Genomic DNA, 22,649 nt, shown 5'->3' on the forward strand with positions numbered 1-22,649 from the left:
TTTGTCATTATCCTTGATTTTGAATAATAATAAACAGTAAAAGTGTTGATAAAGTACAATTACTGATCAAATTTCATTTTTAGGTCTTTCTTTTCTAAATAAGCAAAACAATCCTCAAATCAGGCTCTGGAATTTTGAATTTTTTATCAAGGTTCATTGAAATTAGGTGACAAACAACTTCTCTAAAGAAATCACTCTTGAAAAACATTGTTTGGCCGATTTGACTTTTGGGACTTTCATGCGAATATCGCTAAAAATGGTTAATATTGACCAAAATGTCGGCATTGATGTATATTGAAACTTCGCTGAAGACACTTATGGTCTATTTCATTCTTTGAATGACTGAGAGGTTTTTTCCATGTTTTGACAAGGGCTGCCCCAGTGTGAGACGGCCTCGCAGTTGAGGTCGAAAAACGTATATGTAAAGATTACAAAACATGGTGGAATTAAATGGAATAGTACTAAACTCGTTTTATGACAGATTAAGACATTCCACTAAAAAAGCTTAAATAATTTTCTCTGTAAGTTTTCATTGTTCTTAGATGCGTATAGTAACTATTGAGCAAAATATCATTCATCGAATACATAAAACCAACCTAACAACACCCTGGATTTTGCTCAAAATAGTTGAAAACAGTGACTTCTCATGAGAAATGGTGACTATAGTGATCCTACCTAAAAGTGACCAGGCCTAAATTGTCTTATATTACATATTTGGCGGACCATTACTTTCCCTTTTGCCTTTCGCGTGCAACAAAGTTGCACCGAAAGGTTATAGGATCACTCAAATACGATCTTTTGATACATTTTTTTACTTTTCTAATGTGATTTTTTTCGATACATTTTAAAATGCACGAGCGAGAGTTTTTTGTTATTAATGTTATGCGGATAAGATGAAGACAACGAACATTCAATACTAGCAACAATATGAGTACGAATACATCCACCATGCATAGCGTTTGTCAGATGTGATTATACATAATTAGATATCTATATGACAGCTGTTAAGTGAGTGGCGATGATGTTGGAAAAAATGAATTGATTAGCATGCAAATACAAAATACCCATCCACACAAGCACGTGCCAATCAATGGTTTTAGATATCTATCTGACTGCGTCACAAGGCACTACTTATTATAGATAGTGAGTATTCCTAGTACGGTAATATAATATACGAAACCAAACAATCGAGACACCGAACCAGCCCCGAACCAATATAGTTTTTAACATGGTACGAAATGATTTTCCCCTGTACGAAACCAGCATGGCACCCATTTCCTAGAGAATATAAATATTTGTAAAAGGATACGGTCTGTGCCGGGGAACAGGGTTCGCCCCGTCAACAGCTCCGCCATGATGCACCCGACGGACCAAATGTCCACCGTCTGGTTGTAGTGCATCCAGTTGAGCATGATTTCTGGTGCCCGGTACCACCGCGTCGCGACGTAGCCGGTCATTTCGTTCTCTGTGGGACGGGCCAGACCGAAGTCCAAAATTTTCAACTCGCAATCCTCGTTCACCGCAATGTTGGACGGCTTCAAATCCTGCAACGAAACAATTACTACCCTGTAGACTATACTTTTATAAAAATGTTGGTTCGTGTTTTGAATTTATCGCACTCAAAGGGAGGATGGAAATGAATGATGGATATCTTCCCAAATGAAAATATAGGAGTACTGAAATGTTTTTCAACTCATTGAATATATATCCATCTTATCGCGAAACAAAAAATACAGCACCAACAGTTTTCCTTAAAAATTTCAAACAATTTCTTGGGCAACTTCCAAATAATTTTCTGTAGAAATTCCAAAGAATTTCCCGTACAAATGCCGATCGATTTCCTATGAAAGTCCTAAAGAATTTTCCGAAAAAAATCCCTTGATCATTCGAAAAAAAATCTCTTGAAAATTCCAAAAAAAATCCTTGACAATTTCAAAGACTTGTAGCCGTCATTATAGAACGTAGCAAGTAAGATAAGATTTTATAAACGATGCTTTTGCAAAAATATCGTTCCACTCCAATTTGCATGGAACAAATTTGCAACTAATTTGTTGTTATCGCTTGTTGCAGCCGCAGTAAAACATATTTGTATGAACCCTTTGGCCCGCCTCCGTTTTCCCCAATGTATTACATATTTTATGAAATATTCCATAGAACTAACACTCACAATCTCTTGGTCGGTGCATTGAAATCATATCGTGAAAAAATATAATAAAGCGTGACATGAACGATGATTATGGGGGTAATTTATTTCTACTTTCGAGTTGGGTTCTGTAGCATATGCTTCAGAACCCAACTCGAAAGTGGTGTGCGGGTGCCGATTAAAAATTGATAATCGCAAACAACATTAGCAATCCTTACCCTGTGTATAATACCGGCACTGTGAATGTATTTAAGGCCACGCAATATCTGATAGACTAGGAATTGTACATGGTCGTCCGAGAGACGCTGTGTTCGTATAATATTGTTCAGGTCCGCCCCCATCAGATGAGTGACCAGGTAGACCTGCTGGAAGCCGTCCAGTGTGTTTCCTCCGGGATGGAAAACATCCAACAGGCCGATTATGTTCTCGTGGTTCATGTGCTTCAACATGCGAAGTTCGCGATAGGTTCGTTTGGCGTGCACAGCTGACTGGAAAGGGCGCGCCAGCTTTTTTATGGCTACCTTAACGTTGTGCTGAGTGTCCGTTGCTGAACTGTATTGGAAAATAAAGAGAAAAAGTTTGCAGTTAATTATACAGTTCTGAGTGGCAATGGGTGATTGACTCGGTTGAGTCGATCGCCTCGAGATCAGTGCGTAGACATGGCTAATTAAAGTAGGTATTAACTGATGTAATAGCCCTCTCAAAAGGGGTGGTTTAGTTCATGTTCCAATCAATCTTACTTTAAGTTTGCATTAGCCGATCCATGGAGGTACTGACTAGCAGTTCACTTTTCAATCTGGCAAAATAAGTCTGTGTACTGCTATACACAGAAAAGGTTGCTTTTCGTATATAAGCTTTTGTGGGGGCCTGGGACCATCCCTCCCCCCTCACCACGCGAACCCCTCCATCCCTAAATCCGGCAATGGGTTCCATACATATACATTATACATACAGTACATACAGTGATGTCATCCCAGTTCAGCTTAACTAAATTCAGTGAAAAATATATTAAGCTCTTTTAGTGGAATGTATTCAACCGTCTAAGACGAGTTAAGTACTCTCCATTTAATTCCACCAATTATTTTCGATATCTTTGCAGATACGTATTTCGACCACAACTGTGTGGTCGTCTTCAGTGTCTCGTACTTGACTCGACTTCGAGTCGATAGACGGTTAAATTCAGTGGCTCAGAACACATAACTCTTCAAAGGCCAATGTAACGTTCATATTAAGCAATCGGGGTTCATTCACAAATTACATAACGCAAAAATTAACCACCCACTTTTTGTATAGGCCGTAACACTCGGACAGATGCCCTCCCACTTCCTAATGCGGTATGTAATTTGTGAAGGGGCCCTTTTAAACATAAAGGCATAAATTACAAGAGAGTATTCTTTATCCAACATGTAGCCATCGGCGAGTAATTCATTCTTTGAAATATAGCAGCCCGGTCAGTTATTGTGTTTCCTGGAATGTCAAAATTACCCATGAAAATTTCTTCCTGTGACAACTCTAAAGAATTTTCCACGGAATTTCCGAATAATGTTCCGAGGAAATTCCGAATCATTTACCCTTGGAATCCAAAAAAAAATCTCGCTGAATTCGAGCTTTTAATTTTTTTTTCAAAATGTGTAATTTGACGGAATAAACCATTAGGGCGACAGTTATTTGATCGAAAATGTAATTTGTCCGAAAATGTCACTCGGCCGAATAGTTCATTTGGCTGAAAATGCCGTTTGATCGAAATGGCCGTTTGGAAGAAAGGACCTCTTGGGCGAAAATGTCACACGGTCGAAATTATCGTTCGGTTGAACTGGTCATTTTTTCTATTTTGGACGAAAATGACGTTTGCCCGAAATGGTCAATTGACAGAAAGAACATTTTTGGCCAAATGGCCCCTTCTGTCAAACGACAATTTTGGCTGAAAGGGAATTTTCGTACCATTCGACCGTACTGGGCAGTTTGCCAAAAAAGTCGTTTGGCCTAGAAATACTAGATAATAGATCGGCGAAAACACCATCTTATTTCCAATCGAACTGTCAAAAGCGGTTCCAATTCGACTTGTTTACATTTTGCATCCATAAGAAGCAAGCAAAAAGTTGCTGCCAGTGCTAGTGCTGCCAGTATTATTTTGACGATTGCATGCATTTTCATACGTTGCCATTTCGACAGATTTTCACTCCGCCGGTCTCTGGTTATAGGGTAGCTAGTTTGGCCGAAAATGCCGTTTGTCCAATTCAGTCAAATTGCTTTTTAATGCCAAATGACCTGTTACGACAGACAACTTTTTCGGTCGATGACCGTTTCGGAAATGATAACCGAACAAACCATTATTTAGTTATTTGGTCAAAAATGTCGTTCGGCTGAACGGGCCATTTGGCCGAATGGGTGATTTGGCCGATAATTACGTTTGGGCGAAACAGTCGGCAATTCATGTTGAAATCGTGCGACGTGCTCAAGATTTATTTTAAATTTTGCCATTCAGCAAGTTTTGCTTAAAAATTAGCTAACTGACAGGGAAATCATTCTCAATAGTCTTTGATTTGAAAATTGAATGAGAGTTATTGAAGATTTACAAGAAGGATTGCTATAAATCAAATTTGTGGCAACTATCGTGTGCAGACACTCGATATTGTGCCAATTTCTGTTTAACAGGAAGGATTGTAATGTATCAGAGATGTGAGAAACCAAGTTCCACTACCTCTAGAGAAGGACCTATGATAGTTAGGTTTATTAAAAATTCAAATTCAAGTTATTTGGGGCTGGTAGGACATGATTTCCTACCCCTCTGATTCATTTTTATTATTTGCTGTTAAACGGAATTTGGCATAAAACTGCAATTTTGTCAATTTTTGCGCACGATATTTGTCACAAATCTGTTTTTCAGCTATCCATTTTGTAAATCTTCAATAAATTTCGTTTAATTTTCAAATCCAAGATTGTTGAGAACGATTTTCTTTAATTTTTTTATTATTATTGGATTATTTACCCGATTTTCAATGGACTGCTAATTTTTAAACAATGCTTGCTGGATAAGGGACATTTAGAATTAATCTCGAAATAATTGCCGTTAAATAACCGGAGATGACTGAAACATAATACTAATGATGTAAAATGACAGATTTGTAGCTCTGATTTTTAAAACTTTACGAATAAACAAAGGAAAATATAAAATCAAAATGACCAAAGCATGTCCGTTGTGCGTGTCACATAATACAGTCGACTCTCCACATCTCGATGTTCTATATCTTGATATCTCTCCCTATGTCGATGGTTTCCTCAGTCCCTTCAACCTACATACATTTGGACTTCCTACATCTCGATAACCTCCCAATCTCGATATCTCTCTATGTCAATGGGTTCTGATCAAATTTTGTTCGGGATTCACTTTCCTTATGTCGATATGGTCAGATTTTTAGGCTACTAGGCCATCTTTGGACAATAACAAACGCATCAACAACAGGAAACGACATTTGTTTTGTTGTCGTTTTTTCATAGCAACGAGTTTTTTTGAATCTAGTACCCATTTCAAATTTCCTTCCATTCCTCGATCTCTCCCTATCTCGATGGCCCCTTCAATATCGAGATGTGGAGAGGCGACTGTACTAGATATGTAATGCGGCGTCTGGTGAAGAAAATTCTAATTAGATTTTGAAAATTAATGGTTGTTCAATACTGTATGTAGGTAACACAAGAATAGTTTCTATGTTATAAACCGATTATTATTCTATTCGCATTTTTTTTCTTTGAGTAATACCAGTTTCGAATTGTACTCAGAGTACTCAGACGACAAATGACGGTGGAAGACCGACACTTGAATAAAGTTAATTGCATTTTATTCGGCAACTCGGCCGTACGAAAACCACGCCTGTCTAGAGAGTAGGAGGTTGAGGGTTCGAGTCCCTCAAAGACACGTGGATTCTTTTTCGCAAATTTCATATCAATTTGTCCATTTCGAAACATGTGCTGTGCATATGTATAGCCAAGATATTTAACAAAAAAAATGGTTTTCGTACGGCCGAGTTCCGAATAAAATTAAATTAACTGTAATCAAGTGTCGGTCTTCCACCGTCATTACTCGTCTGAGTACACGCGACCGCAGGCGTAGGGCAATCAAACTCATCAAATGCTTTAGCAAAGTAAGCCTTTGGCACAGCAGAGTGTGATTGATTCGCACTCTATACAAATCCGCCCAGTCCGTTGTTGGGGGCATAGAGTGCGATCCTCTCGTTTAATAAACAATGTGCACTCGCTTGACTGTGGATATACAACAGTAAAGCACATGTGAGATTGGACAAATCAAGCATCCGAAAGATATTCAATTTGCAAAAAAGAGCTAACCGCGGTGAAGGTTGGTACTCGGATTCTGATGGCTTTTCCGCAAACGTGACCTTTAAGTGGTCTTGTTGTGGGGCACGCCTATCTAGAGAGTAGGAGGTTGAGGGTTCGAGTCCCTCCAAGACACGTGGATTCTTTTTCGCAAATTTCATATCAATTTGTCCATTTCGAAACATGTGCTGTGCATATGTACAGCCAAGATATTTAACAAAAAAAATGGTTTTCGTACGGCCGAGTTGCCGAATAAAATGCAATTAACTTTTATATTGTTCGGCCAATTTTGGATTTTTGGGGCTGTTTCGAAAGATAATTTAATCATCTTTCAGGTCGTAATCAAAGATTGACTATTGGTGGGCGGGTACATCGCGGGGAGGGGTTTTTGTGAAAAGGGTACAAAAACAGTGATTTTTCATGTACTGTACCGTTTCAAAAAGGTTATGCAGGACTGCGTGTGCTTTGACATGAGACATTGATTAGTTCAGAGCTTTGCCGCTAGGTGGTGGTATATTTGAATTCATTATTTTAGACTACTCAAGATATTTCGATATATAGAATTTTCTTCATTGTAAATATTCTCATCGCACAAATTAAAAATTTGTTAAAGTTTGGGAATAGACAGTCTTGTGAAGGAAAAATATTTAGGAATTTTACAAATATGCGGCAAATTGGCTGATCTTTGGTTACGCATGTAAACCCAAAGGCCTTAATTCCAGGGTTTTCTTGGATTGCCTCAAACACATTCTGTGAACGCATTCTATTATTTGCAGCATCGCTGGAGCAGATTGAATCCAAAGAAAACTTTTGATGAGCTCTACCTCAGCATTCATGTTTGCCAAAAAAGCTACGAACCAAAATACATCAGATCTCACATGGAATAATATACTCAAGTATAACAACTCACTAGCGCTGCATCTTGGAAGAAGTGCTCATTATATTGAGCAACGCTTTGTAGTCCTGGAAATCCTGAACAATGTTGCCGAATATAACTTTGGTGTAGGTATGAGGGATCTCAAGCTAAAGCAATATTTCAATCATGCAAGAATATTGCAAGTACATTAGCGCCGCCTATTTGTAAATTTCCTAATTATTTTTTCCGTTACATGACAGTCCATTCCTACCAGATGAACTTTGTTAAAGACGTTATCTTTACAAATTTCAAATTTGTGCGATAAGAACTCCGGACTCTTTTGATTCGAAAACCGGACGCAACGATTCATAAATAAATCAGTTATTTACTTCAGTATAAATGTAATGTATAGCTTTACTATTTTAAGGAAATATATATTTGATTTAAACACCTCATAAACGTCGCATCGTTGCTAAGAACATTGAAATTTATACGAGCCACATGGGAGAGACAAGCCCGGTAGACTCAATTGTAACATGCTTTTCCAAATTTGTCAAGACTAATTGCATGAAAATCGGCGGATTTTCAGGAAGCAGTTCAGGATGAATTTCAGGAGGGGCTTTTGAAGAAATTCCAGAAAGAACCTATATGTTAGTTCGTGGAGAATCTCTTGTAGGAATTCTAGAAAGAATTACTAGATCTACCGTCGTCGGGGGTGACAATGGGTCAAATGGGGGTGAAAATGGGTCACTGTTTCAACTACTTAGAATGCTTGTAGAATGGGTTGAATGTATCTGAGGGAACGAAGACTAAAATATAAGAGTCCTTTTTGAACGATTTTGCTCTACGACCTCGAGGCTGCCGGTAAGAGCGATGACCCATTCTCACCCCCAGACCCATTGTCACCCCCGATGGCGGTATGATAAACATCTGAAGGGATTTTAAGAAGAATTAATAAATGAAATCTAGGAATTATTTGAAGAATTCCGGAAGAAACATCCGCAGGTATTCCCGGAGGACCTTCTGAAAGATATCCAAGGGAAACGACTAAAGGAATTCCAGGAGGATTTTTTTTGTTTCGGTTGCTAATCGATTAAACGTCTGGACAATCTGGCAAACATTTGTTTTATTTCTCGCCGAAAATCAATCGATTCGATTAGCAACCGAAACATGAAATCGCGGCGATCGATCCATTGTCACCATCGGAGAAATTTTTTGAGGAATTCCAAGAGAAATTCATAGCGGAGCTCTTTGAGGAACTACAGGAAGAACTGCAGAAGAAATTTCAAAAGGAAAAATGGGAGGGTGCTCCAGCAAGAGTTCCTCCAGGCATTCCTCCTGCAGTTCAACCAGGAATTTCTCCTGGAGCTAGTCCAGGAATTCTTCCCAAAATTCTTCTCGAAGAGCTAGGGATTCATCTTGGAGATCCTCATAGAATTACTTTCACAGTTCGAAGAGATCATCCTGGAGTTAGACCAGGAACTCCTCTCAAAGTTCCTTCAGGAGTCTCTCATGAAATTCCTAAAGGAATTGCTCCAGAGACTTTTCCTGCCAAAATCCCGGCCCCATTTAAAATGCACGGGGTCCAAAATCCGGCGGAAAATTTTCCCAAGGTGTAAGGTAGCCTTAATTTCCCAGGAATTCATTTTAAATCATCCAGGAATTGATTCTGAATTCCCCCAGGAATTCCTCAATAAGGTTCTTCCTCATGGAGCTCTTCCAGAAATTACTTCTAGAGTTCCTCCAGAAAATACTCCTAGTTCTGGAGAGATTCCTCCTAGCGTCTCTTCGGAATTTCTTCTTAGATTTCCTTCAGGAATTCATCCTGAAGTCCTCAAGGAATTATTTCTGGAGTTCCTCCAGGAATTCTACCGGGGGTTCATCCAGGATTCCTTTTGGAGTTCTCAAAGAAATCTTTGCAAGAGTTTCTCCGAAAATTCTTGGTAGAGCTCCTCCAGAAAATGCTTCTGAAGCTCCTCCTGGAGTTGCTCCAGAGATTACTTCTGGAGTTGCTCCAGAGATTACTCCTGGAGTTGCTCCAGAGATTACTCCTGAAGTTGCTCCAGAGGAATTTTTCTCGGGTTTTTTTTTTTCTGGAGGAATTCCTGCTAGCGCCTCTTCGGAAATTCTTTTTAGAGTTTCTTCGGGAATTTATCCTGAAGTTCTTCGATGAAATATTTCTGGAATTCCTCCAGGAATTCTACCTGGGGTTGATCCATGATACCGTTTTGGAGTTCTAGCAGAAATCCTTCCTGGAGTTTATCCGAAAATTCTCCGTGGAGCTGAACTTCTGAAGTTCTTTGGAAATTATTGCTGGAGTTCAGCCAGGATTTCCTTCTGTGCTTCCAGGAATTTCTCTCAGAGTTTTTTTTTCTGGAATTCTCTCAAATATTTCTTCTTTGACTTTTTAGGAGCTCTTCCAGGAATTCCTTCTGAAGTTCTTTCAGGAATTCTTCTTAAGGTGATTATACAATAAGTCCAGTGAATTTTAAATTCACTGCACCACATCTACTCTCAGTTTCAAAAGCCCAAATCTGACAAAATAGCTTTCGTGTAGCGCTAAAATTATAGTCGATTGTTCAGCATGAGTAAGCAAATGGTCTACCATTGTTTCACTATATATCTGTGCGTAACGGTTCTCTCAACTCGTGCTGTTGAAAAATTACTTTGAAAGTACGTGATTTCCAAGATGACAAGTGGCTTTGTTGTATAATCACTTTAAAGTTCCTTCAGGAGTTTCTTTTGGAGTTCCTCCAGAAACTCAGGATGAATTCCTGGCAGAATTCAGGATTAATATCTGGAGAAATTCAGGATGAATGCGGAAGGAGGAACTCCAGGAGTAATTTCTGGAGGAACTACAGGAGTAATTTCTGAAGGAACTCCAGAAATAATATCTGGAGGAGCTCCACGAAGTATTTTTGAAGAAACTCCAGGAAGGACTCCAAAACGATATTCAAGACCAACCCCAGATAGAATTCCTGGAGGAATTCCAGAAATAATTCCTCGAGGAACTTCAGGATGAATTCCCGAATGAACTCTAAGAAGAATTTCCGAAGATACGCTAGGAGGAATCCCTCCAGAAAAAAAAACTCCGAGAGAAATTCCTGGAAGAACTCCTTGAGGAACTCCAGAAGGAAATCCTGAAGGAACTCCAGAAGTAATCTCGCGATGCAACTTAGTTTCCCCAGTGATCATAATCTTAACTGCACAAATCATCCAATTTCCAATCCCGATCCCATCGTATCCAATCGTAACAGCTTCCGAAAAAACGTCTTTCACGGTATGTTACCTATCGAGAGTGTAAACAGACATGATAAGTGAGAGCTTTTTTCATTCTCCTTTGGATTCAAACCCTGGCAGTGATAATGTACCTTGCTAAAATGACTACTTCGGTTATCATTTCTTAATACTCGTAGATTAGCAAGATGCTTCCGATGGTGATTCAAACCACTTCGAAGTTGGATTTCATTGACCCAACGTAGTACAAAAATGCCTCCAAACCACTGAGGGACCTATTCTAAAGTTGATTTTTTCCTGATCCGAATAGACCCGATAGCGACCATCTACCGATTCATTTCAGAGTTGACACAGTCACCTGAAATGTGTATATGGTTTGTCACGATTTTTAAAACCCCCTTCTCAGTAATGTAGTTCAATTCATAGTACGTCAGCTCCTTCAATTGAGTGCAAGAAATAGCCGTTATCGACAGTATGAGCTGGAAGGAATCATGAGTAAAGAATAACGGTCTTTCGGCAATTTTTATGATCTTGCTGACCGTTCTTGATGTTTATAAGATTGCATACGGGTGTCCCGAAATGCTAACGACTCTGCAAGATTTAACCAAGGTTTGCGAATACTTAAAAAATATCACAAAATTTCAAATCTTATACCGCTTGCTATTGGAAGCATCTTCAATCCACTCAACATGTTGATCTTACAAAATGTTGTTTGAATGTACAATATTGCACGCTTTCCCCTAGTAAGAGAGGGGCACTTAAAAAAGTTTTCGCGAAGGGTGCCGGGAATACACGCTACGGCTCTGATTGTGGATGTATGGATGAGCGAATAGTTTGTTATTTACTAATAATTTGTTATTTACGTTAAGTATCTAAATTCGCTATTTAAAAAAAAAGATTAAATTCAAACATGTTAAATAAAACCCCACGATGGCGATGAGAGAATCAATCTTAGGATAATTTTTTGGCAGAAGTATTGGCATAAGATCGCACGACTATTTACAGATCAATTTTAGTTCAATTAACACTAAGTGGATGGTGAACTAACTAACAATCCCACACAGCAAATTAAATGAAATAAATATTTTATAGAGATTTCCTCACATTCAGATGTAGATAATATATAATTTATATAATATATATAATTTATAATATATAATTTATAATATATATATAATTTTATAGAGATTTCCTCACATTCAGATGTAGATATCGATACCTTCCCTTAGAATCGCTAAATGAACTGAAACAGGCAGCACATGTTTGTTCAATTGTTCTGTAGTATGTTTAGGTATCGCAGGTAGCTCTAAAACTAAACAATGCAATCTTGTCTCCTTCAGTAACATTATAAACGAGCTGTATCCATAAATAAAAACAAGTGTGGGTAGCGGCAAAACAACCGGTTTGAAGATGAATTCAACATCGTTTTGTTCATTTCGTTTTCTTCTACTAGACTGATTTTACTAGACTAGGACTGATAGAATAGTGAACGCTAGAATATTAGAAACGCTGTCCCACTGATATTTTCCTGACATGCACCAATAAGCTTATCTCGATTGTTTATTCAACGTCAATACAATGATTTGAAACTTCAATTACCGTGTTGAATTGCTATAGCTATTTGTCACGCGGACAGTAGCGACATTAGGGATCTTATACTTTTGCCTCAACTACATAACACCAGTGTCAACATCCCCCTGAATGAGCCCCGCAAAAGCAAATGCCAACGCAAAGCATGACGTCACATTAGTACCAAGTAATTACAGTTCAAATGGATTTTAATTTTCTCGTGAAGCGATAAGATCAGGTTGAAAATTTCGGAGTTTAAATTGATACTCACCAAACTTGACCATATGCCCCACTCCCTACTGGAGTTAACATTTGGTATTTTTCGGGTACCTCCCATTCTGTTTTGTTGATTTCAACTTTGTAGAACTGTGGCATAGCGTTCCCGTGATTGATTCTGATGCCGTATTTCACACCTTTTCTTCGAATAACCACACGAACACAGTTGCGAGCACCGATTTTAGCTTAGACTTTGCTTCGTTAGTGGTTTCACACAATTTTTTCTTCTGATATCTGTTGAATTACAAGATAAGAAACACAATTATAACACTTTGAATATCTTTCGGTGTATTATTTACAGCGTGGAATCACTCTGCACTGTTATCTTCCCTCCATATAAGCCTCCAGACACCACATTCACTTACTGAATTCGCCTAATTTTACGGTTTGTAGAATAATAAACCACTGTAGTTTTCACGGCTTGGTCTTATGCATTCGACATCCGTCTTTTTTTTTATCTTGCTTCAACCCAGAAATAGACCAAAAATAAACAAGCTTTGCTTCACCACTGCTCTCGGCATCTACCTCTATATTATGCTTGCGGGGTTGGCCTTCCTTAGAAAAAGGAACCGTGAATTTTCTGTTCCGTTTCCTACACAAGTACGACGACAGCCCGGAGACACGTCACAGTGAGCGCATTATGCATGGAACGACGACGACATACGGTAACAGTAAATGTAGTGATCAGAAAACGTGCGACATACCGGACGGAATAATGAACGACGATGTAGACGAGCTAGATGTGAAGGGTGCACCGGATAGGAAGGTGTGAGAACAATTTGTTAGGTGCGCGTATTGCCTCTACATCGGAGCTGCGAGACTTAAACCACACTTAGCGGAGTGAACGTTGCAATGAAACTGATGTGAACGTTGGGATTTTTAGTGCACTACATTGGCATTGGTGGACTGATATATGTACAGATGTACATATGATGGAATTAAAGAGGCAGTGAACGTTCAACTGACATTATTGACGTAACGCCTTCAGTGCTGTTCGAACATTTTTCGCACTAAGTAACGTGGGATCTTATTAATTTGATTCGACGGTTGGATGTTCGTAGATCGCATGTTCATATTAACAGCCATGTTTTTCTGGCATTAGGTTATTCAGTCCGGGTAATTTTGAAAAACATCCATTTAGCTAGTTTCGCTTTGAATTTCTCACTCATTAGATTATTAACATATTTTTGCGCCAAACGAAGAAGTCGATCGCACAAGTAGCACTACCCAACAAACATTGGAAGCTGAAACAAGGCTTATTCCGTTGGAAATAAGCTTCTTCAGCTAAAAAACTAGCTTGTTCAGCTGAAATTGTTTGTTGGGTATGAATAACTTAATCAGATCTCATACCCCGGAATGGTAGATAGGGGAACTGTTCCGTTTTCCATCTCACTGAACATATATTCATCTCATCGCAAAACAAAGAAATACAGCACCAATCTCATCGCTTCTTTTTGCTAACATGCGTGCTCACTGTTGAAAAAAATCACAAAAATAAGAAACAAACCAAATTCCTTTTCATTTCTTTGTTTTTGATGGGATGGAAATAGGAGCTATGGGATGAAGTGCCGAACCGTTCCCCTATATGGTTATAAAAAAATGACTATTGAAGCTGGAAAGTTGTCGTAATGATGTATACGGAATATTGGGTGTTGTTTATGCTATCTAGGTATTACCAAGTACAGAAAAACAGAGTGTATCGAGCTTGGTTATACTTAGGGTAAAATGACCTATAATGGAGAGGTTAAGCACCGTGTTAAAACAAAATGGATTTCGGAATTTCTTTTAAAATGAACTGTTTATTGTTTATCACATTGCAGTAGTCGAATTGGGTGCTCTTTAACTATTGTTTTGTAAATATTACGTAAATTGTGCTAAACTTATGTTGAAGCTCGATGACTCCTAGTCGCCGTCCTATTGGAGATTCAGGGCAGATGAGAAGCCGTAAGCTGTTTGCTAATACGGAGAAAAAAGGAGGAAAGGAAAAGAGAAATCTTCTACATGGCCTAGGCGCTTCTCCCTCAATCGGCTTCGTCACGGTTCCAGAATCCAACTATCGTTTCTGACTATATCTCTCCAGGATTTCACGTGAGGTTAACGTTGAACAAGTAAAGAATTTAGTGCGACAACGTTTGTCTACCGATGACATTGAAGTCCACCGACTTGTGGGAAAAAACCAGGATATTAACTCAATGAGTTTCATATCCTTCAAGATCGGCATACCAGACAATCTCAAAGCAGTAGCGTTTTCTCCGACAATTTGGCCAAAAGGGGTGCTCTTTCGAGAATTCAAAAGCTCTATGAGAAAATTTTGGGAACCTGTTCAAGACGAAGAAGCACTGCCTCTCGAATCGGATCAACTGATTACTGCCCAGATTACCCAAATGGAATAGATGTTGCTGAAGATAAAATGCCGGGACGCACGCAAACAAGCACTACGGAAGCTCCCACTACCTCCGACACAGTTGAGCCGCAAACCATTCTTCATTCTCCTGTTAGTTCCTGCCATCAAAGCCACGCCGGTCCTGTGGTCGGAGATAGGGTGGGAGTCTTCCACGCCGTGCTCTCAGGCAAGTATTCGTTAGTTTCTGATAATTCTGCTTCTGATGGATTTTTGGCTTGCAGCACATTCGAAGCTGATCGAAATTGTCATCCTCTAGTTGGAAAGCCGGGACGCACGGACAAAAGCACTACGGAAGCTCTCACTCGCTCCGACACAGTCGAGCCGTTAACTCCACACTACACGCCTGTTTGCTCCTGCCATCAAAGCCGCCCCGGTCCTGTGGTCGGAGATAGGGTGAGAGTCTTCCAAGCCGTGCTCTCAGGCAAGTACTCGACGTTGGCTCACAATTCTTCTCCTGATCGTCCTTCGCTTTATAGCACGCTTGTCGCCAGTGAAGAATATCTAACATGGATCGCTTACCTTCAACATCTGAAACAGTTCAACATGCTCAACAAGTTTCATCTGTTTGTGTTGGATTTGCTAATACCTCTCCTTTTCCGAATGTAAGACCTCCGGTGCGTTCCAATTCGTTATCAGCAACTAATTCTGAATTGCTCATATATTATCAGAATGTAAGAGGGCTCCGTACGAAAATTGATTCGTTTTTCCTAGCCGCAGCTGATTCAAATTACGATGTAATTGTGCTTACTGAAACTTGGCTCGATGATAGTACCGTCGTGCGGGGCTTCTTTTGATTCCGGGGGCTAGTTTGGATTTTTGATTTTCTAAGAAAACTAAAATAATAAAATACCAAATTTAAAACAAATAGTTGCCATCTATCTATCAACACGACACCCGAATGGTGATAATGACAGTTTGAGAGTTATTAACGTTGTAATTCTTATTTCAAAATAAGCCCCGCACGACGGTATCCTCTCAACTCAATTGTTCGACAATTCATACACCGTTTTTAGAACAGACCGTAACGTCAGAAATAGTCGAAAGACGCGTGGCGGAGGAGTATTGATTGCGGTTTCCTCAAGATTTTGCTCTTTTGTTGATCCGACTCCCGTAAGCGATTTACTGGAACAGTTGTGGGTGAGACTGAAAATCAACAATCGTTTGGTCAGCATTGGTGTTCTTTATCTGCCGCCTGATCGTAGGAGCGATCTGATGCTTATCCAGGAACATGTAGAATCTGTGGATTCCATCATGTCTAGCTTGAACCAACACGATTTAGTCCTTCAATTTGGCGATTACAATCAACCAGAATTGCAATGGATTCCCGCTGAGGATGGCGGACTTAAAATTGACCCGAGCAATTCTCGCTTAACTCCAGCAGGTTGTGCATTGCAAGATGCATTCAGTTTTCATGGGTTCACCCAAGTTAACTCAATTAAGAACTCCAACTCCCGTATTCTGGATCTAATTCTAGTAAATGATGCTACATTATCGGCATGCAATACATGTGCATCAGCTGAGTCACTCGTCCATGCTGACACTGCTCATCCTGCTACAGATGTAGCTGTTACTTTGTCTTTGCCACCAAGTTTTGAAGATACTTCGATCCGTCAGTACGATTTCCGGCGTGCTGACTACGATCTGCTTAGTGATGCACTATTGGCGGCCGATTGGGGTTTTTTGAACTCTCATCAAAGTTTTGATTATATGGGGCAACATTTCAATAATGAAATTATGCGAGTGGTTCAAGAACATGTTCCGGTCCAACGTGCCCCTGCGAAACCACCTTGGAGTAACGGCCTCCTACGCAAACTTAAACGTCGCAGACGATCTGCGCTTCGTCTATACAGGCGTAACCGCTCTCTACATCTGAAGTGCTGCTTTGTATTAGCCAGCAATAAGTATAAAACGTACAACCGTCTTTTGTATAATCGATACATTGAACGTACACAAAGGAATCTTCGATTGCACCCTAAACGATTCTGGTCGTTCGTTCGAACGAAACGCAAGGAGGATGGATTGCCGTCATCTATGTATCTTGGAGACATCTCTGTCGATACTCTTGCTCGAAAATGTGAACTGTTTGCTGATCACTTCGAACGTTCCTTCTCACTTGCGCAAGCTACATCATCTCAGACAGAAGCAGCAATTAACGATACTCCTATGGATAGTTTCGAGTTCAACATATTTGATATCACTGACGATCATATAGAAAATGCGCTGCGCAAACTCAAATATTCGGTATCGCCTGGCCCGGATGGGATTCCGTCGACTTTGCTGAAGAAATGCACTACTTCTTTACTGAATCCATTGAAGAAACTGTTCAATTTGTCGTTGCAACAGAGAACCTTTCCTGCCGCATGGAAATTATCTCTCTTTTATCCAGTGCACAATAAAGGAGACAAATGCAACATCTCTAACTACCGAGGTATTACTTCGTTGAGTGCTTGCTCAAAACTTTTTGAAATCATCATAAACACCACCCTCTTTGAAAAATGCAAAAACTATATCTCAACGGCGCAGCACGGATTCTTTCCGAAACGTTCCGTAAACACAAATCTAGTCGAATTCACATTGCTTTGCGTACGATCAATGGATGCTGGATTTCAAGTGGATGCCGTATATACGGGTTTCAAGGCCGCCTTCGATCGCGTTGATCATAGGATACTTCTGCGTAAACTACAGAAACTCGGTGTATCTATTGGACTCATCAATTGGTTTGAATCGTACTTGACGGGAAGATCAATGAAAGTAAGGCTAGGTGCAGCGCATTCCAGGTCTATCGCAATCACGTCAGGTGTTCCACAAGGAAGTAATTTGGGTCCTCTCTTATTTTCCCTGTTCATCAACGATGCTGCTCTTGTAGTGCCTAGAGGAAAACGCATCTTCTACGCTGATGATATGAAAATTTATTCCGTCATCAAAAACATTGAAGATTGTCGGAGCTACAGAATCTGTTGACCTTATTCGAAGAATGGAGCAAGCGAAACCTTCTCGAGCTTTGTGTGGCCAAATGTAGTACAATATCGTATGCCAGGAAAAGACAGCCGATTCTATTCAATTATTCTTTGGTCGGACATACTTTGGAACGCCTCAACATAGTTAAAGATCTCGGAGTTTTGTTGGATTCTGAACTATCGTTCCGCCCTCATTATGAAGATGTGATAGCGCAAATAGACAGCTTGGTTTTATCCTGAGGCTTGCTGATGGGTTTCGTGACCCGCTGTGTTTGAAATCCCTCTATTGTGCTCTTGTACGCTCTTTATTGGAGTCAGCAGTGCTTGTCTGGTGCCATTACAACAGAATTTGGATTGACCGTTTTGAAGCAATTTAACGGAAATTTGTCCGCAATGCTCTTCGAGGCCTTCCCTGGAGAGACGTTTCGAACCTCCCACCGTACGAACACCGATGCACACTTTTGGGTATCGAAACACTAGAGAGAAGGTCAAATATGCAAGCCGTTTTCATCGCAAAGATCCTTACGAATGAGATTGATGCCCCTGCTTTGCTCAACGAATTGAATATATATGTGCCAGAGCGATCACTAAGACGTCGTCAGTTCTTTCAATTGAGTGCCAGGAACAGTCGCTATGGACAATTTGAGCCGATAAGATTCATGATGTCGACTTTTAATCTATTCGTCGACCGCTACGGCTTTGATGTCAATGCAGCTGATTTCGGACGCCGATTAAGCAACCAAATCCGTGAATAATAATTGTAAATTATGTGTTAGTTTTAAGCGATTGGAGTACCTTGAATGTGTTTTATTTTTTAACTAGACTAATTTTTGTTATTTTAATGTGTTCTATTTGTAATTCTGTATGCTAAAAAAAAGATGCAGGGTTTTTATGCCAATTTTTGGGCTTTTCCCTACCAGAGTACTTCATAGAGACTGATATAGTCAAATGAAGATATACAAGAAAATAAATAAATAAATTTGTTTTTTATCACAATAAAAACAAACTACCTCACACTGTGCCCCCAGACGCGTATATTATCGAACTTTCATGAACCTCCGTGGTTTTTCCACAAAAGAAAGCACATCAAAATCAGAAAAAATACGGGATGTTTTAAAATCTTTCATCTATTAAGTTTCAAATATGCCCTTTTCGAAAATTCTCTATTTTTTAACCAAAAGCTTATTAGATTCAGAAAAAAATCATTCTTGTTTTCAGAGCTAGAATGAACCTACGTGCAATCAAACCACGAGGATGCCTTCCCACTAATTTATTTAATTTTTTCCATTTGGTATCATGTGTTGTGCATACATAACTTCATCTATCGTACGGCCTGTTAGCCGATTATTAGTAGAATAATTGTTGATCCTTTCCTTAGACGATCATGAAGATACAGAGGTGTACTGAAAGCAATGAGCTAATATAATATAAATCAATATGAAAAAACAGATTTTAGTCGCGAGACCGCAATGTGCTTTCGTGCTGTGCGGTTCTATTTTCTTTTTATTACTACCCGAAGCTATTTTAATTTTAACAGTGCTTCTCAGCACTATGTTGTATGTGCTGATATCGTTACAATCTTTGCTTGCACCCGTTTGCCTGCTTGCCTTCGTTTAACGTTTGCGGAAGTAAAATTCCGACAAGTGCTGATAATCCTGCAAGGACACCGTTCTAGGAAAAAACCTCTTTAAAGGTCACGTCTCCACGCTTAGCATTATTTTTATTATTTATTCAGACTAAGGCCGAAGTGGCCTGTGCGGTATATAAGAGTCTTCTCCATTCGGCTCGGTCCATGGCTACACGTCGCCAACCACGCAGTCTACGGAGGGTCCGCAAGTCATCTTCCACCTGATCGATCCACCTTGCCCGCTGCGCACCTCGCCTTCTTGTGCCCGTCGGATCGTTGTCGAGAACCATTTTCACCGGGTTACTGTCCGACATTCTGGCTACGTGCCCGGCCCATCGCAGTCGTCCGATTTTCGCGGTGTGAACGATGGATGGTTCTCCCAACAGCTGATGCAATTCGTGGTTCATTCGCCTCCTCCACGTACCGTCCGCCATCTGCACCCCACCATAGATGGTACGCAGCACTTTCCTTTCGAAAACTCCAAGTGCGCGTTGGTCCTCCACGAGCATCGTCCAGGTCTCGTGTCCGTAGAGGACTACCGGTCTAATTAGCGTTTTGTAGATTGTCAGTTTGGTACGGCGGCGAACTCTATTCGATCGGAGCGTCTTGCGGAGTCCAAAGTACGTACGATTTCCAGCCACTATGCGTCTCCGAATTTCTCTGCTGGTGTCATTTTCGGCAGTCATCAGTGAGTACACAAATACACAAATTCTTCTACCACCTCGATTTCGTCACCACCGATGCAAACTCGCGGTGGGTGGCTCACATTGTCTTCTCTTGAACCTCTTCCTATCATGTACTTCGTCTTCGACGTGTTGATGACTAGTCCGATCCGCTTAGCTTCCCTCTTTAGTCTGATGTAGGCTTCCTCCATCTTCTCAAAGTTACGTGCCATAATATCTATGTCGTCGGCGAAACCAAATAGCTGGACGGACTTATTGAAAATTGTACCACTCGTGTTAATCTCTGCTCTTCGTATTACACCTTCCAAAGCGATGTTGAATAGCAAACACGAAAGACCATCACCTTGCCGTAACCCTCTGCGGGTTTCGAAGGGACTCGAGAATGCCCCTGAAACTCGAACTACGCACATCACCCGATCCATCGTCGCTTTGATCAACCGTGTCAGTATATCCGGAAAACCGTGTTCGTGCATTAGCTGCCATAGCTGGTCCCGATCGATTGTATCATATGCGGCTTTGAAGTCGATGAATAGATGATGTGTGGGCACGTTGTATTCGCGGCATTTCTGCAGTACTTGGCGAATGGCAAACACCTGGTCCGTGGTGGAGCGTTCGCCCATAAAACCTGCCTGGTACTTCCCCACGAACTCCCTTGCAATTGGTGCTAGTCGACGGCATAAAATTTGGGAGAGTACCTTGTAGGCGGCGTTCAGCAATGTGATTGCGCGGTAGTTGCTACAATCCAGCTTATCGCCCTTTTTGTAGATGGGACACACGACACCTTCCATCCACTCCTGCGGCAAAACCTCCTCCTCCCAAATCTTGGTAATGACCCAGTACGGCGCTCTAGCCAGTGCCTCACCACCGTGTTTAAATAGCTCTCCTGGTAGTTGGTCAACCCCAGGGGCTTTGTTGTTCTTGAGCCGGCCAATCTTCTCCTGGATTTCCTGGAGATCCGGAGCCGGTAGAATTATGTCCTGCGCGCGTTCTCCCAGGTCCATCACCATACCGCCATCTTCGTCTGCCACATCGCCATTCAGGTGTTCTTCGTAGTGCTGCCGCCACCTTTGGATCACCTCACGCTCGTTCGTAAGAAGGTTCCCGTTTATGTCCTTACACATATCGGGCTGTGGCACGTGGCCCTTACGTGAACGGTTTAACTTCTCATAGAACTTTCGTGTGTTATTAGCGCGGTACAGTTGCTCCGTTTCTTCGCGGTCTCGATCTTCCTGCTCCACGCTTAGCAATGAGCAATAATAAAACAAGAGGAATTCTCCACTTCCTTCTAAGAAACAAGGTTTTTAAGACTGTCCTGCCAAAGCCCGGAAAAATAGAAGAAAGCTGGGAACTTCAGATATTCTTTTTAACTCTTACATTGGAAATAATTCTTCTCCTATCGCACTGAGCAATCAGTTCGAATTGACTCATGACGGAATTGAGCAAATCGAATCTATCTCTGATTGATGATTCGATTCGGTGATTCGATTCATTCGAAGAAGCAAAGGATTCTGCTAATTGTGGTATCTGTTGCCAAGTTTTCTGGCTTCCAGAATGAGATTTTGAATAACCTTCAGGGGATTACGGTTTCAATTCAGATTGCCAGGAAGGGTGACTGCCGCGGATTCTTTGACGACTGCAAACGTCTTCTTCAGTATTTAACTAGGCTGACCAGATCGTTTCAGTGAAAAAACGGGACAAACGCACTTGCAAAATGGGACATGTCAAAAACCTTGTGGTTAAATTCTAAAGCTGTAGAAATTTCAAAATTTATGAACTTAATTCTCATTTTCCGAGTAAGAAGTTGTGGGAAAATACTAAACTACAATTTTTCTCTCTTTAAATGAGCGCGGACAAAAACACGTAGGAACAAAAAAACGTATTTGTTTAATATTAAAAAAGTGGAATTTTGATATTTCATTTAATCCACTCTTAAAAATGCATTAAGGATTCTATTACTGACCAATATCAAAAACTTTTCCAATTCTGAACAATTGAAAATAACAAAAAAAATAGTCAAAGTACCCTGCATAAAGCCCCGGTCTGGGCATTAGAGAGATAAGAAAAAATAATTTTAAGAAAAAAATGCCAAAAGACAAATGCAGGAAGACCAATAGGGAGGGATTAGGGTAATGGCTGTATTTTGAACCGGGCTCATATTTTGGACCACCTAGTTGATTTTTTCATTTATATCACACAAAACTAAATAAAACATGCAACATTTAAATTTTATTGCAAAAAGAAACTATCCATAAGGTATCTCCTATATTTGTTTCTTAAAAAATATAGCAATTTTCAAGAATATTTTCACGCATTTTCCCATCCTGGCTGGATTAAACAAAAAACAAGACGGCATTGTAAAATTGAAGTCAAATTTCAAAAGCTGTAAGTTTATTTGTACATAGATTTAAAACATGTGAATGATGTTGTTTGACTTATTAAAACCTAATTGAAGCAGTTTCACATCTCGGGCAAAACATTGTAAGTTTAAAAACAGTATTCTGAGGCATGTCCAAAATAGGTTCATATTTCACTGAACCGAACATATTTTCGACATATCCTCTTTTTAAG

General features: G+C 40.1%; 1 protein-coding gene across 5 annotated transcripts in view; it reads right to left on the reverse strand.

The window, feature by feature from the left end:
• LOC134221051 (mitogen-activated protein kinase p38b-like) overlaps nt 1-13,299 on the reverse strand; it is a 40,144-nt gene extending 26,845 nt beyond the window's left edge. Inside the window, exons 1-4 of one of the 5 annotated variants that reach the window (XM_062700232.1) lie at nt 13,115-13,295; nt 12,406-12,644; nt 2,362-2,695; nt 1,310-1,544 (exon numbers count right to left, since the gene is read on the reverse strand). In XM_062700232.1, the coding sequence (XP_062556216.1) occupies nt 1,310-1,544; nt 2,362-2,695; nt 12,406-12,509 (673 nt within the window). In that variant the 5' untranslated portion in view covers nt 12,510-12,644; nt 13,115-13,295. Of the gene's footprint in view, nt 1-1,309; nt 1,545-2,361; nt 2,696-12,405 lie in introns of all 5 variants that reach the window. The other 4 variants (XM_062700231.1, XM_062700229.1, XM_062700230.1 and 1 more) reach the window with 4 other exon arrangements.
• Between the last annotated feature and the right edge of the window lie 9,350 nt (nt 13,300-22,649).

The sequence above is a fragment of the Armigeres subalbatus genome, chromosome 3 (genome assembly GCF_024139115.2).
Source record: "Armigeres subalbatus isolate Guangzhou_Male chromosome 3, GZ_Asu_2, whole genome shotgun sequence".
Taxonomy (NCBI): Eukaryota; Metazoa; Arthropoda; class Insecta; order Diptera; family Culicidae; genus Armigeres; species Armigeres subalbatus.